This window comes from Microcaecilia unicolor, chromosome 9 (genome assembly GCF_901765095.1).
Source record: "Microcaecilia unicolor chromosome 9, aMicUni1.1, whole genome shotgun sequence".
Lineage (NCBI taxonomy): Eukaryota > Metazoa > Chordata > Amphibia > Gymnophiona > Siphonopidae > Microcaecilia > Microcaecilia unicolor.
Window position 1 is genome coordinate 201664795 of NC_044039.1, and position 15053 is coordinate 201679847.

At 44.8% G+C, this 15053-nt stretch overlaps 1 protein-coding gene across 4 annotated transcripts in view; it reads right to left on the reverse strand.

Moving 5' to 3' along the window:
* PAPOLA (poly(A) polymerase alpha) overlaps window positions 1-15053 on the reverse strand; it is a 277966-nt gene that overhangs the window by 146117 nt on the left and 116796 nt on the right. For all 4 annotated transcript variants that reach the window (XM_030215241.1, XM_030215240.1, XM_030215239.1 and 1 more), the window contains exons 8-9: window positions 1920-2009; window positions 1691-1829 (exon numbers count right to left, since the gene is read on the reverse strand). In XM_030215241.1, the coding sequence (XP_030071101.1) occupies window positions 1691-1829; window positions 1920-2009 (229 nt within the window). The remainder of the gene's footprint in view (window positions 1-1690; window positions 1830-1919; window positions 2010-15053) is intronic.

A 15053-nucleotide genomic window follows, 5' to 3' on the forward strand; every position in this document is an offset into this window, starting at 1 on the left:
GGGGGTGGGGGAACTACCTACCAATGTAACCATTCCCAACCAAGAGATCAATATTCTTCCAACTGAGGAAAAGATGTTTGTTTTAAGAAGTAAATGCACCCTTTAGATCACTATTAGTGAGTGCTGCAGGAACCAGTGGCTCAGAGGCCCCATGGAGCAACTGAACGTTATTCAATTACTCTTAATTGTTGTATCTCTGATCTTTTGCTTCAGATGGCATTGCGTCCCTAAGAACAGCAGCAGGCCAAGTCCACTTTGTTACAATGGGAGATACTGGCCATACAAGTTGTAATGTATACATTCCAGCAAAAAGAACAAATAATGCCTGAAATTGGCTTTAAGATGTTGATCCATACTTGCCATTTTCAGGGCACAAACAGTTGAAGTCTGCCCGGCACTAGATTAATTTTCAACTATTGGAGTTGCTGTCAAACCCCACCCTAGCTCAACCAGATCTGTATAGCCTTAATCAGGATACAGACAGCAGAAGTCTGCCTAGCACTGGCCTTTTTCCCTTTCCAACTACTGGAGTTGTCACCTACTTTCTATATAGGAATTCTTTGTGTTTCTCTCTTCCATTCTTGAATTCTATTACCATGTTTGTGTCCACCACCTCCCACGGGAAGACATGCCAGGAATTCACACCCTTTCTGTGAAGGTGCATCCTGACATTAATCTTAAGTTGACCCCTCCACAACCTTAATTCATCTGCTCTAGTTCTGCAGCTTTCCCTTCTCTGGAAAAGATTTGTTTGCATATTAATACATTTCAAATATACAAACATCTGTATCATAACACCTCTATCCCTACTTTCCTTTGTATGTACATAGGTATGGCTCAATTTTTCTATTAAGTTTTTATGCCATAGGAGACTTTGAGGTTCATTTTCAACCATTTTCAAAGCACTTAAACTTACAAAGTTCCATAGGTTACTAAAACTTTGCAAGTCAAGTGCTTTGAAAATACATCCCTATGAATCCATGCATAGCCAAAATAATGCTAAAAGCAGATATGGCCTGCTTTTGTTCGAAAGGGCTCAACTGTATATATTGGGTGTTTGAAGCAATCCAAGGGCTTATTTCCAACCAGTTAATCCATTTTAGTTGCATCCAAGAAAATTGTTTTCATGTAAACCATTTCATTTCTCACAACAGGCGAGTATACATTCAGAAAGCTAAAGCTTAATTAAAAGTGTTTAAAATCTTGCCTGACTTGTGTTATATATGTAAAAAAAAAAGAATTTTAGAGAAACCTACGCATTTCATTCTACGCCAGTATCACAAATCTTGAAACTGAATGGGTTAGTTGCAGCATATTAAAAATATTGAAGATTAAAACTAAGATTTTATCCCCAAAATATGTCACTACATGTGACAAAAATGGTATACCGCATTATTGGTTGCTGTATGCCATTCTACCTGGTATGTTATGGCAATAGAATGTAGAAGATTTACTTGGTTTCGGAATTAATATTCACCTGGATTTAACTGATTTTGGAAACAAATCTTACTTTAACTTGGCTGCAGGTGAAATAACAAAACACACTTTGTCCATACGAAACTATAGCTAATTTTTTGCCAAAGTGGACTTAAGGTTATGGAAATAAGTCTTTCAATTGTAGATACAGTATTAACAGAATTAATGTATATTTTACATTATATATGCTTATAAGTAAGTCTCAGAAGCTTACCATTTAGAAAATACCAAGAAAAATTTATGTACAAGGGTTGATGCTATTGCATTTGGATAAAGCTGGCAAGTTCTTGCTACCAGCATGGCCCAAGAAACACCCCCAAGGAAACCTAGTATATTGGAATAGATATTATGACCTATAAACAAACAAACAAGTGTCAGTATCCAGAAATATTTATTAAAAATACTAATACATCCACATTCTAAGTTCAAAATTTGGGACTTACGCTTGGCCCATAATTTGATAGCTCGCAGAGTTAACCTGAAGTTGTCGATGTTTGGAACTAGATGCAAAATTTCATCAGTGACCCTACAACCTGTTTAAGATAAACAACCTTTGTAAGAAATTATACAGATTGGGCAAACATTTCCTACAGCTTCAATGTTGATGTAGAATGGCTATTGGAGTTTAAGACATGATTTATCATGACAACAACACTCCATCGGCTCAGTTTTCCTTTCCTGTCTCCTTTGTCAGGCTGTTGTCAGTAGGGCTGTGGAGTAAGTCGTGGTTGGAAGCAATTTTGGATGGAGTCTGAGTCAGTAAAAATGTACTGACTTCAACTCCAGTTTCTAAAGAAAAAAAGTATAAGGTAATTTTATCATTTTATACTTAGATAAAGCAAATTTACTCATCTATAGCAGGTGTTTTTCGAGGACAGCAGGACAAGTACCCTTACTCTTGGGCGATGTCATCCCGATGCAAAGGCTGCCCAGAGCAGTATATACTTAAGAGGCTTTAGACAGCAGCCTCACTGCACATGCATGAGTGCATTCCTGCACAACGCATAAGCACAGGACCCTCAGCAACATAAAATACCTAAAAAAGAATTCAACTCCAAGGGGAGGTGCAAGGAGTATAAGGAAACCTGCCTGCTATCCTCAGAATACCTGTTACAGGGGTAACTTAGCTAGAACTAAGCAGGACAGCAGTATCCTTACCAGTGCTTTTTTTGTAGAAAAAAAGGTGCCAGTACTCATTATGAGTGGGGTCACCACATATGACTTCATCCCATATTATAGCCACACCCCTTATACCAGACATGGCGCACATAAACAGACATCATTGAAAATATTATACTAGTATAGGAGAAAAAAATAACGTGATTTTTTTCATTATAAATAATTTCTGTAAGCTGTTACAGCTCCAGTATACCCAGTGCAAAATAAGACAGCAGATGTAAATTCTCAAATTGGACATATTCCAAACACTAAAATGAAAACAAAATGATTTTTTTTACCTTTTTTGTCTGGTGACTGTTTTTCTATCCATATTAGTCCCAGTCTGATTCTGCTGCTCTCTGTCTGTTCCCTTAACTCCGTTTCCAGGGCTTCCTTTCCAAATATTTCTTTACTTTCCTCCTTTCTTCTTCATTTCTTGCCCTACATCCATAAGTAAAAGCTGGGTCCTCTTCCGTGGAATTGACTGGAGGAGGTATAACGTGGATCCAGCTTTTGCCTATTTTCTCCATCCATGTGCAGTTTTTCTCCTCTCTTCCCTTTCCCTCATCTCCATGTGCATCTTCTTTTTTCTTTCCTCCCCTCCATCCATGTCCAGCACTTCTCCTGTCACCCCTCCTCCATCCATATCCAGCATTTCTCCTCTCTTCCCACCCCTGTATCCATATAAAGCAATAATTCTCTCCCCTCTCCTCCATCTAACTCCAGCATTTCTCCTCTCTCCCCAACTCCTCCATCCATCCATGTCCAGCAATTCCCCTCTATCTCCTGCTCTCCTCTCCATCCATTTCCAGCATTTCTCCTCTCCCATGCCCTCCCCTCCATGTGCATCTCCTTCCTGTCTTCCCTCCCCTCCATCCACGTCCAGCGATTCTCCTGTCTCCTGTCCTCTCCTGCCATCCATGTCCAGCAATTCTCCTCTCTCCCCTGCCCTCCCCTTCCATCCATGTTCAGCGAATCTCTTCGCTGACCTCCCCTCCATGTCCAGTATGTCTCCTCTCTCCCCTGCCTTCCCCCTCTCATCCATGTCCAGCAATTCTCCTCTCTTCCCTGCCCTTCCCTCCCATCCATGTCCAGCATGTCTCCTCTCTCCCCTGCCCTCCATGTCCAGTGATTCTCCTCTCTCCCCTGCCTTCCCCTCCATGTCCAGCAATTCTCCTCTCTCCCCTGCCTTCCCCTCCATGTCCAGCAATTCTCCTTTCTCCCCTGCCATCCATCCCATGTACAGCGATTCGATCAAACCCCAGCCCCCCCCCCCCCCGGACTTTCCTTGGAATATTTAATTTACCTGAAGACGCGGCGAACCAGCAGTAAAAACAGCTGGCAGGCAGGCTTGCCTCCTCGTCGCTTCCCTTCCCTCTCAGTGCGTCCCGCCTTCCTCTGATGTAATTTCCTTTCCGCGAGGGCGGGACGCACTGAGAGGGAAGAGAAGCGACGAGGAGGCAAGCCTGCCTGCCAGCTGTTTTTACTGCCGGTTCGCCGCAACTTCGGGTAAATTAAAGATTTCAAGGAAGTCAGGGAGCTGAGGGAGGGCAGGCAGGGAGGGCGGGGGGGAGTAAGGGTGCACGAATGGAAGGGAGCGGGCAGGTGAGCCGGACCTCACAAAAAAGGTGCCGGTACACCGTACCGGTACGTACCTGCACAAAAAAAGCACTGATCCTTACACTTCGGAATACCTAGCTACCCAGGTCACCAAAAACAACACTAAGACAACAGTCTCATAATGGCAATTCAAATTCATATACAAACAGGTTGTGGAGGTGCAGCCTGGAACAGAATAAAACAGGGCCTTAGGAGGATGGAGTAGAATTCTATACAACAAAAGTTCTACAAGCCTGTCTGGCCAAACCAACTGTTGCATCAGACACTTTGCTCAAGGCAGTAATGAAATGTGAATGTGTGGACCAAAGCCACGTTGAAGCCTTGCATATCTCCTCAATGGAGGCTGATCTCAAGTGGGCTACCAACACAGCCATGGCTCCGATATCATGAGCTGACGTGGCTCTCAAGAGTCAGCCCAGCCTGGGTATAAGAGGAGGAGATGTAATCAGATAAAGCGTACTTACCAATGGCTGTCCCCATCCCATGAGTCAAAAGAAACAAAAAATATGGGTAGACTGTTGCTCCAGGTAGAAGGCTAAGGCTTGCGTGCAAGTCCAAGGTATGAAGTGAATTTTCACAAGGATGGGCAAGGTTTTGGGAAGAATGTTGGAATTGACAACTGACAGGTTAAGATGACACTCTGACAACACCTTAGGAAGGAACTTAGGATGCATGTGGAGAACTACCTTATAACGATGGAATCTAGTGTAAGGTGGGATCAGCTACTAAAGCCCGAAGCTCACTGACTCTGCGAGCTGAAGTGACTGTCACAAATACAAGACCTTCCAGGTCAGATGCTTCGAATGACAGGAGTCTAGTGGCTCAAAAGGAGCTTTCATCAGCTGGTTAAGGAAACTGAGATCCCATGACACAGTGGGAGGATTGAAGGGGCTTTGTCAACAAACCTCTCAGGAATCAAATAAGTAGAAGCTGTACAGAGATGGCTCCCCCCCCCCCACACACACACACACAGTGGTAAGCATTGATTGCAAAAGTGTTAACCCTTACAGAGTTGATTTCCAAACCAGACTCACTGGTGGAGGAGGTACTCAAGCAGTTTTGTGTAGGGCAAATAAGCGAATCTAGGGCATCGCCTTCACACTAGATGGCAAACCTCCTCCACTTAAAGGTGTTACACTTCTTGGTGGAAGCTTCTCCTTCTTACCTACAAATGCACTCAGTCTGCTGCCCCTCACTATCTTTCTACCCTCATCTCCCCTTACGTTCCCGCCCGTAACCTCCTTTCACAGGATAAATCCCTCCTCTCAGTACCCTTCTCCACCACCGCCAACTCCAGGCTCCGCTCATTCTGCCTCGCCTCACCCTATGCTTGGAACAACCTTCCTGAGCCCTTATGCCAAGCCCCCTCCCTGCCCGTCTTCAAGTCTTTGCTTAAAGCCCACCTCTTCAATGCTGCGTTCGGCACCTAACCCTTACCGTTCAGTGAATCCAGACTGCCCCAATTTGATTGCCCCTATCGGACCGACCGTTCACTTGTCTATTAGATTGTAAGCTCTTTGAGCAAGGACTGTCTCTCTTTGTTAAATTGTACAGCGCTGCGTAACCCTAGTAGCGCTCTAGAAATGTTAAGTAGTAGTAGTAGTAGTAATCTTTCCTGGAAACCAGCAAAATCCTAGACACACCCTCAGGCAGTTGAAAGGAGGCAAATTCTAAGCTGTTCAGGCTGTGAGGACCAAAGTCTAGAGGTTGGGATGCAGAAGAGACCCCTTGCTCTGTGTGATGAGGGCAAGAAAACATTCCAACCTCCACGGTTCTTCAGAGTATAACTCCAGAAGTAGAGGGAACCAGATCTGTCTCAGCCAGTAGAGCGCAAGTAGGATCACGGTCCCCCCAATCTTGCTCGAGTTTCAATAAAGTCTTCTCTATTAGAGGAATAGGAGAATCTTTCCTACAAGAGACAATCCCCCAATGCAGAAAGATGATGCTAGTCTGTTGTGTTATCCATGTCTGGAGCAGTACTGAAGGACTCTGTTGTTGAGGGGAGTGGAAAAGAGATCCACTGAGGGGGTACACCAAGGTTGGAAGATCTTGCGGGCTACGCCCATACTGAGACCACTCATACAGTTGCATGACCCTGCTCAGCTTGTATACCAGACTGTTCTTTGTCGACCAGGTATGTGGCTCTGAGCATCATGCTGTAGCTAAGGTTCCACTGTTACATCCTGACTGCTTTCTGACACAAGGGATAGAATCCTGTAACCCCCCCCCCCCCCCTTGCTTCTTTACATAGTACATTGCAACCTGATTATCTGTATCAAAATGATTTGGCTCCCAAGGCCATCTCTGAATGCCTTTAAAGCATTCCAAATTGTCGAACGTTCCAGGAGATTGATAAGAAAAGTGACCTCCTGGAAGAACAAAGCCCCCTGAGTATGAAGCACATCTACATGAGTACCCCAGCCCAGGTGGGATGCATCTGTGGTTAGAACTGTTGTGGAGGTGGAATTTGGAATCAACATCCCATAGTCCAATTGGACCAAATAAACCCCCAGCAGAAAGATTGTTTTGAGCTCTGGTGTGACCTTGAGGACAGCCACCAGGTTTCCCGTGGCTTGATGCCATTGAGATGCCAGAGTCCATTGGGCTCTCCTGAAATGGAGACATGCCAAGGGTGTAATGTACGGTGGAGACAATGTGGCCTAGGAGTCAAATATCTGCAGATCTGCAACCTGCTGGCTGCTGTGAACCTGCTCAGTGATTACAATGAGAGCAGTCACCCGATCTTAGAGGACAAAGGCTCAAGCTTGCATTGTGTCTAGCAGGGCTCCTATGTACTACAATTGCTGAACAGGCTGGAGATGAGACTTGGGGTAGTTGATTACAAACTCTAGCAGCCCCAGCCCTCAGATAGATATCTGCACCAATTCCTGAGCACCCTTCCGCAATATGCTCTTGACCAGCCAATCATCCAGGCAGGGAAACAAATGCACTCCTAGCCTGTATAGCAACGCTGCAACTACTGCAAGACATTTTGTGAATAACCTGGGGACGGATGTGAAGCTAAATGGCAGGACACAGTACCGATAATGGTGTTTCCTATAAGGAATACTTCTGGTGACTGGGAAGTATCTGTATGTGGGAATATTCATCCTTCAAGTCCAGACAGCATAGCCAATCTTTTTCCTAAACCATGGGGAGAAGGGTGCCTAGGGAAAAGATGCTGAACTTTTCCTTGACCAGATACCTATTCAGGCCCCTTAGGTCTAGGATGGGACAAAATCCCCCTGTCTTTTGGTCATGAGAAAGTACCTGAAATGGAATTCCTGCCCTTCTTGCCCTGGTGGAATGGGTTCGAACGCATGCGCATGGAGGAGGACGCAGTTCTCCTCTGCAAGTACCTGCTCATGCTGGGTGCTGAGGAGTGACACCAGTGGAGGACAATTTGGAGGTCTGTTACCAACTGAGGGCATATCTCATCCGGATTATTTAGACAACCTACCGGTCCGAAGATACAAAGGGCCACCTTCAGCTTCCTTTTCTACCGGCAGGGTGTGGTCCGAAATTACAAAGCGCAACCTTCAGCTTCCTTCCTACAGGCAGGTTGTCCGGGATGGATACTTTGATGGTAATTATGATCTCCTGATGCAGTCAAAAACTCATCCCCGCTTTTGACTGGGCTGCAGGATGTGACTTGATGTTGCTGACGAGCCCGGGGATATTGGGACTGGGCCTACTGTTGAGGACAGGTAGAAACAGGAAACCTATGTCTTTGAAGGTAGTAGGAACTCCTTCAGGACCCACCACTGAACCTCCGAGTGGCAGAGAGTGCGTTTGCCAGGAGAGGGACTGGATGGTATCAGTGTGTTTCTTAATGAGGTCAGCGACCTCCTCCACCTTGTCCACACTGCCTTTGTATCGCTCCATGGTGCAACCGCACCTCGAATATTGTGTTCAATTCTGGCGGCCACATCTCAGAAAAGATATAGTGGAATTAGAAAAAGTGAAGAGGACGACAAAAATGATAAAGGGGATGGGACGACCTCCCTATGAGGAAAGGCTAAAGCGGCTAGGGCTCTTCAGAGAAAAGAAGGCTGAGGGGAGAAATGATAGAGGTCTATAAAATAATGAGTGGAGTGGAATGGGTAGACGTGAAGCGTCTGTTTACTCTTTCCAAAAGTACTAGGACTTCTCTGCACCTTTTCTAATTCCACTATATCTTTTTTGAGATGCGGCGACCAGAATTGAACACAATATTCGAGGTGTGGTCACACTTACAAATAGGAAAATAAACTTTATAGACACTGCTGCAATGGGAAACCAACAAGGGGAAATAAGGAACGTGGTCCAAACCCAACAAAGAATCTGGCCCAAGGACTCAACCACACGAGACACAGGCTGTAGACTGCATCCCAAGAAGTCAAGCCTACTCAAGAGACCTGTTGCACTAGTCTACCCTATACCATCTGTACCCTATACCATCTGTAAAAGATAGAGAAATACTGGAAAATTGGAGGCAGTACCAACCCCTATACTGGCAAGGTCAAAGGAACATAATATCTCTACCTCCATCTGCTGTTAGGAAGACACAACCTACTGGTCTGGACTGGTTTAGCAGGAAGATAAATAAAATATGTTACAGCTAGGTGTTATGTATTTAGAGACCTGTTTACTAAAGAGCATATTTTATAGCTGTAAGTACCCCAATTTAACCGAGAAGCTATATAACTCCAAGTAGCTTAAGTCTTTTCCTTTTGAGAAAACAGCACAAAAACTAAATTTGCAAATAGATTAGTATTGCCAGGACCCAGGGTTGCTCACTATGAATCTATCAGATATTTGGCTTGTCACCAAAATTATGGAATGATCTCCTGCCGCCACACATTAGTAGTGAAATGTCCCTGAAGAAATTTTTAAGTGTCTTGAAGACACATTTTTGCACACTAGCATTTAACCTAGTAAGTTGATAACCTTTGAGTATTTTTCCTGCTCTGTGACTGGGTAACCAGTCCTTCCTCCGCCTCCACCTCCCCCTACACAATCTGTATTCTTTGAATGAAATGTTTCTCTGGATCGACTAGTGTCCTCTGTCCTGTCCAATTTTTGGAGTTCTCTTTATGGTAGTCTATATTAGCATTTGTAAATGTACACTGCCTGAACATGCATTGCCATTTACAGGCAGTATAAAAAGTCACAATAAATATGCAGTAGAGTCATGATTAAACAACCTTAAGTTATCAGGTATTTTGTATTTTTTGATTGTCAGCAATCCAGGCTCTGCCCACGCCCTCCTACCTAATCAGGGCACCACCACATCCCCTCCCTCCTAACAGTAGAGATAACAGCAACAGCAGCATTCTCCTCCTTAAAGTGCTTCCTCCCCTTCACCCCTTTAAAGCCCCTGGTGATCTAGCAGTAAAACCAAGGTGGGGCAACCTCCAGTTGCTCCTGCCAATGCCGGCTTCACTTTCAAAATGGCTGCCACAACCTCTTTGGTTGGGGGGAGGGGAATCGAACTCTACTACTACTACTTAGCATTTCTATAGCGCTGCCAGGGTTACACAGCGCTGTACAAGTTTAACATGGGGAAGGACAGTCCCTGCTCGAAAGAGCTTACAATCTAAAGGAGGGGAATCAAACTCAGTTCTTCAGTTCCCCAAGATCAAAGTCCACTACCCTAACCACTAGGCCACTCCTCCACTCTTCGAAACGGACCGATGTCGATGCTTTCTAGCCCTTGACATCAGGGTCTCTTGGTGCCAAAAAGGACAATGCTGAATCCACACATATTCTCAGTGTCAGGTCCAATGCAGATCAGTCTCGGGGCTACCACCAGTGCCCAACATTGGAGACATCCTTGATGTCGATGGACCAGATTTTGTGCTCTCTTCTGAAATTTCCAAAGATCCATCAAGCCCAGCATCCTGTTTCCAACAGTGGCCAATCCAGGTCACAAATACCTGGCAAGATCCCAAAAAAGTACAATACATTTTATACTGCTTATCCCAGAAATAGTGGATTTTCCCCAAGTCCATTTAATAATGGTCTATGGACTTTTCCTTTAGGAAGCCGTCCAAACCTTTTTAAAACTCCGCTAAGCTAACCACCTTTACCACATTCTCTTGCAACGAATTCCAGAGTTTAATTGCATGTTGAGTGAAGAAACCTTTTCTCCGATTTGTTTTAAATTTACTACACTGTAGTTTCATCGCATGCCCTCTAGTCCTAGTATTTTTGGAAAGCGTAAACAGACGCTTCACATCTACCCGTTCAACTCCACTCATTATTTTAAAGACCTCTATCATATCTCCCCTCAGCCGCATTTTCTCCAAGCTGAAGAGCCCTAGCTGCTTTAGCCTTTCCTCACACGGAAGTCGTCCCATCCCTGTTATCATTTTCATCGCCCTTCTCTGCACCTTTTCTAATTCCACTATATCTTTTTTGAGATGCAGCGACCAGAATTGAACACAATATTCGAGGTGCGATCGCACCATGGAGTGATACAAAGGCATTATAACATCCTCATTTTTGTTTTCCATTCCTTTCCTAATACCTAACATTCTATTTGCTTTCTTAGCCGCAGCAGCACACTGGGCAGGTTTCAACGTACCAACGACGACACCAAGATCCTTTTCTTGGTCTGTGACTCCTAACGTGGAACCCTGCATGATGCAGCTATAATTCAGGTTCTTCTTTCCCACATGCATCACTTTGCACTTGCTCACATTAAACGTTATCTGCCATTTAGACGCCCAGTCTCGTAAGGTCCTCTTGTAATTTTTCACAATCCTCCCGCAATTTAACGACTTTGAACAACTGTGTCATCAGCAAATTTAATTACCTCACTAGTTACTCCCATCTCTAGGTCATTTATAAATATGTTAAAAAGCAGCAGTCTGAACACAGACCCCTGGGGAACCCCACTAACTACCCTTCTCCATTGAGAATACTGACTATTTAACCCTACTCTCTGTTTTCTATCTTTTAACCAGTTTTTCATCCACAATAGAACCAATCCCTATCTCCTATCCCATGACTCTCCAACTTCCTCTGGAGTCTTTCATGAGGTACTTTGTGAAACGCCTTCTGGAAATCCAGAAACACAATTATCAATCGGCTCACCTTTATCCACATGTTTATTCACCCCTTCAAAGAAACATGGCTAAAGGTGGCCTGGTTGATATTGTCATGGTCAGGCACAAGGCACCCTACACACCAATGTCAGTGCTTGAAAACACCTAATTACACTGGGTGCATCTCTTGAAGCCACTGGGAGTCTTCTGGGCCATGGAAAAAACACCGGCTACATCAAAACTGCTCAATGAGGAAAAAAAAGGGGCTTACCTCCGAGTCTGGTACTCCACCCTAAGAGGGCCTTAGAGGTCCGAGGCAAGGAGACTTCGGTGCCAAAAAAAAGTACTAAAAAGACCAAAACGGATGGCAAAATCAAAACTATGAGAGAATATTAAACAAAAAAATAAAAATAAAGGTACCCACACAAAGACACAAATTAGCAGAAAAAACAGCTCTAAGGAGACCAAAAAGACATAAGCTTCATACTCCATGGGAAAACAAAGACTGAGGGTAAGCTGCCAAAAGCGTCTTAAAAATACAGTGCACTGGGTGGTGTCCACACCGGGGTCTGTCAGGATGTCATCACCCAAGTGTAAGGTTTCTGCTGTCCTGCTTGTCCTTGGAGAAATATATATTTCGCCTAGATCGAAAGTTGTATTTACCAGTTCTTTATACCCAGGACAAAAAATTAAAAGCCCAATATAAGTAGGATTCAAGTCAGACAGTAGAAAAAGAGGAACCAGTCAAAAGATTGCTATACCAACTGCACAGCCCTGGTTTTCAGAGTCAGTTTAACCATTAGGAGGAGAATGCTCTTGATTTTCTTGGTCTTGCTGTGGTTTAGATGGCAAATAATAAAACAAGAAAATCAAGAATTGAATGTCGGCTTTATTAGAATCTTCAAATAATGACACAGTAATACCATCAACATTAATTGCTACTGTAGCTTTAGCTCCAGACAAAAGTAGTTATTGATTTTATTCTTTAAAAATAAGGAAAATTTGTTTTTGGGACAGAATTCAAATTTTTCCTGATGTTTCCAAAGATACTGAGAGGAAGCGCCAACAGTTTCTTCTCATGAAACCGAGACTTCTACAATTAGGTGCTACTTTCTTTTTAAGATTCCCGTGCAAGTGTGTGGTTAAATATCAGTCAATAAAATATATCTTTTTTGAACCTGCCCAGCTAACAGCATTTTTAACAGCTAGGAAAAGTAGGGGGGAGGGGCGGTAATATTGGTTCCCGCCCGTAACCTCCTTTCACAGGATAAATCCCTCCTCTCAGTACCCTTCTCCACCACCGCCAACTCCAGGCTCCGCTCATTCTGCCTCGCCTCACCCTATGCTTGGAACAACCTTCCTGAGCCCTTATGCCAAGCCCCCTCCCTGCCCGTCTTCAAGTCTTTGCTTAAAGCCCACCTCTTCAATGCTGCGTTCGGCACCTAACCCTTACCGTTCAGTGAATCCAGACTGCCCCAATTTGATTGCCCCTATCGGACCGACCACTTGTCTATTAGATTGTAAGCTCTTTGAGCAAGGACTGTCTCTCTTTGTTAAATTGTACAGCGCTGCGTAACCCTAGTAGCGCTCTAGAAATGTTAAGTAGTAGTAGTAGTAGTAATCTTTCCTGGAAACCAGCAAAATCCTAGACACACCCTCAGGCAGTTGAAAGGAGGCAAATTCTAAGCTGTTCAGGCTGTGAGGACCAAAGTCTAGAGGTTGGGATGCAGAAGAGACCCCTTGCTCTGTGTGATGAGGGCAAGAAAACATTCCAACCTCCACGGTTCTTCAGAGTATAACTCCAGAAGTAGAGGGAACCAGATCTGTCTCAGCCAGTAGAGCGCAAGTAGGATCACGGTCCCCCCAATCTTGCTCGAGTTTCAATAAAGTCTTCTCTATTAGAGGAATAGGAGAATCTTTCCTACAAGAGACAATCCCCCAATGCAGAAAGATGATGCTAGTCTGTTGTGTTATCCATGTCTGGAGCAGTACTGAAGGACTCTGTTGTTGAGGGGAGTGGAAAAGAGATCCACTGAGGGGGTACACCAAGGTTGGAAGATCTTGCGGGCTACGCCCATACTGAGACCACTCATACAGTTGCATGACCCTGCTCAGCTTGTATACCAGACTGTTCTTTGTCGACCAGGTATGTGGCTCTGAGCATCATGCTGTAGCTAAGGTTCCACTGTTACATCCTGACTGCTTTCTGACACAAGGGATAGAATCCTGTAACCCCCCCCCCCCCTTGCTTCTTTACATAGTACATTGCAACCTGATTATCTGTATCAAAATGATTTGGCTCCCAAGGCCATCTCTGAATGACTTTAAAGCATTCCAAATTGTCGAACGTTCCAGGAGATTGATAAGAAAAGTGACCTCCTGGAAGAACAAAGCCCCCTGAGTATGAAGCACATCTACATGAGTACCCCAGCCCAGGTGGGATGCATCTGTGGTTAGAACTGTTGTGGAGGTGGAATTTGGAATCAACATCCCATAGTCCAATTGGACCAAATAAACCCCCAGCAGAAAGATTGTTTTGAGCTCTGGTGTGACCTTGAGGACAGCCACCAGGTTTCCCGTGGCTTGATGCCATTGAGATGCCAGAGTCCATTGGGCTCTCCTGAAATGGAGACATGCCAAGGGTGTAATGTACGGTGGAGACAATGTGGCCTAGGAGTCAAATATCTGCAGATCTGCAACCTGCTGGCTGCTGTGAACCTGCTCAGTGATTACAATGAGAGCAGTCACCCGATCTTAGAGGACAAAGGCTCAAGCTTGCATTGTGTCTAGCAGGGCTCCTATGTACTACAATTGCTGAACAGGCTGGAGATGAGACTTGGGGTAGTTGATTACAAACTCTAGCAGCCCCAGCCCTCAGATAGATATCTGCACCAATTCCTGAGCACCCTTCCGCAATGTGCTCTTGACCAGCCAATCATCCAGGCAGGGAAACAAATGCACTCCTAGCCTGTATAGCAACGCTGCAACTACTGCAAGACATTTTGTGAATAACCTGGGGACGGATGTGAAGCTAAATGGCAGGACACAGTACCGATAATGGTGTTTCCTATAAGGAATACTTCTGGTGACTGGGAAGTATCTGTATGTGGGAATATTCATCCTTCAAGTCCAGACAGCATAGCCAATCTTTTTCCTAAACCATGGGGAGAAGGGTGCCTAGGGAAAAGATGCTGAACTTTTCCTTGACCAGATACCTATTCAGGCCCCTTAGGTCTAGGATGGGACAAAATCCCCCTGTCTTTTGGTCATGAGAAAGTACCTGAAATGGAATTCCTGCCCTTCTTGCCCTGGTGGAATGGGTTCGAACGCATGCGCATGGAGGAGGACGCAGTTCTCCTCTGCAAGTACCTGCTCATGCTGGGTGCTGAGGAGTGACACCAGTGGAGGACAATTTGGAGGTCTGTTACCAACTGAGGGCATATCTCATCCGGATTATTTAGACAACCTACCGGTCCGAAGATACAAAGGGCCACCTTCAGCTTCCTTTCTACCGGCAGGGTGTGGTCCGAAATTACAAAGCGCAACCTTCAGCTTCCTTCCTACAGGCAGGTTGTCCGGGATGGATACTTTGATGGTAATTATGATCTCCTGATGCAGTCAAAAACTCATCCCCGCTTTTGACTGGGCTGCAGGATGTGACTTGATGTTGCTGACGAGCCCGGGGATATTGGGACTGGGCCTACTGTTGAGGACAGGTAGAAACAGGAAACCTATGTCTTTGAAGGTAGTAGGAACTCCTTCAGGACC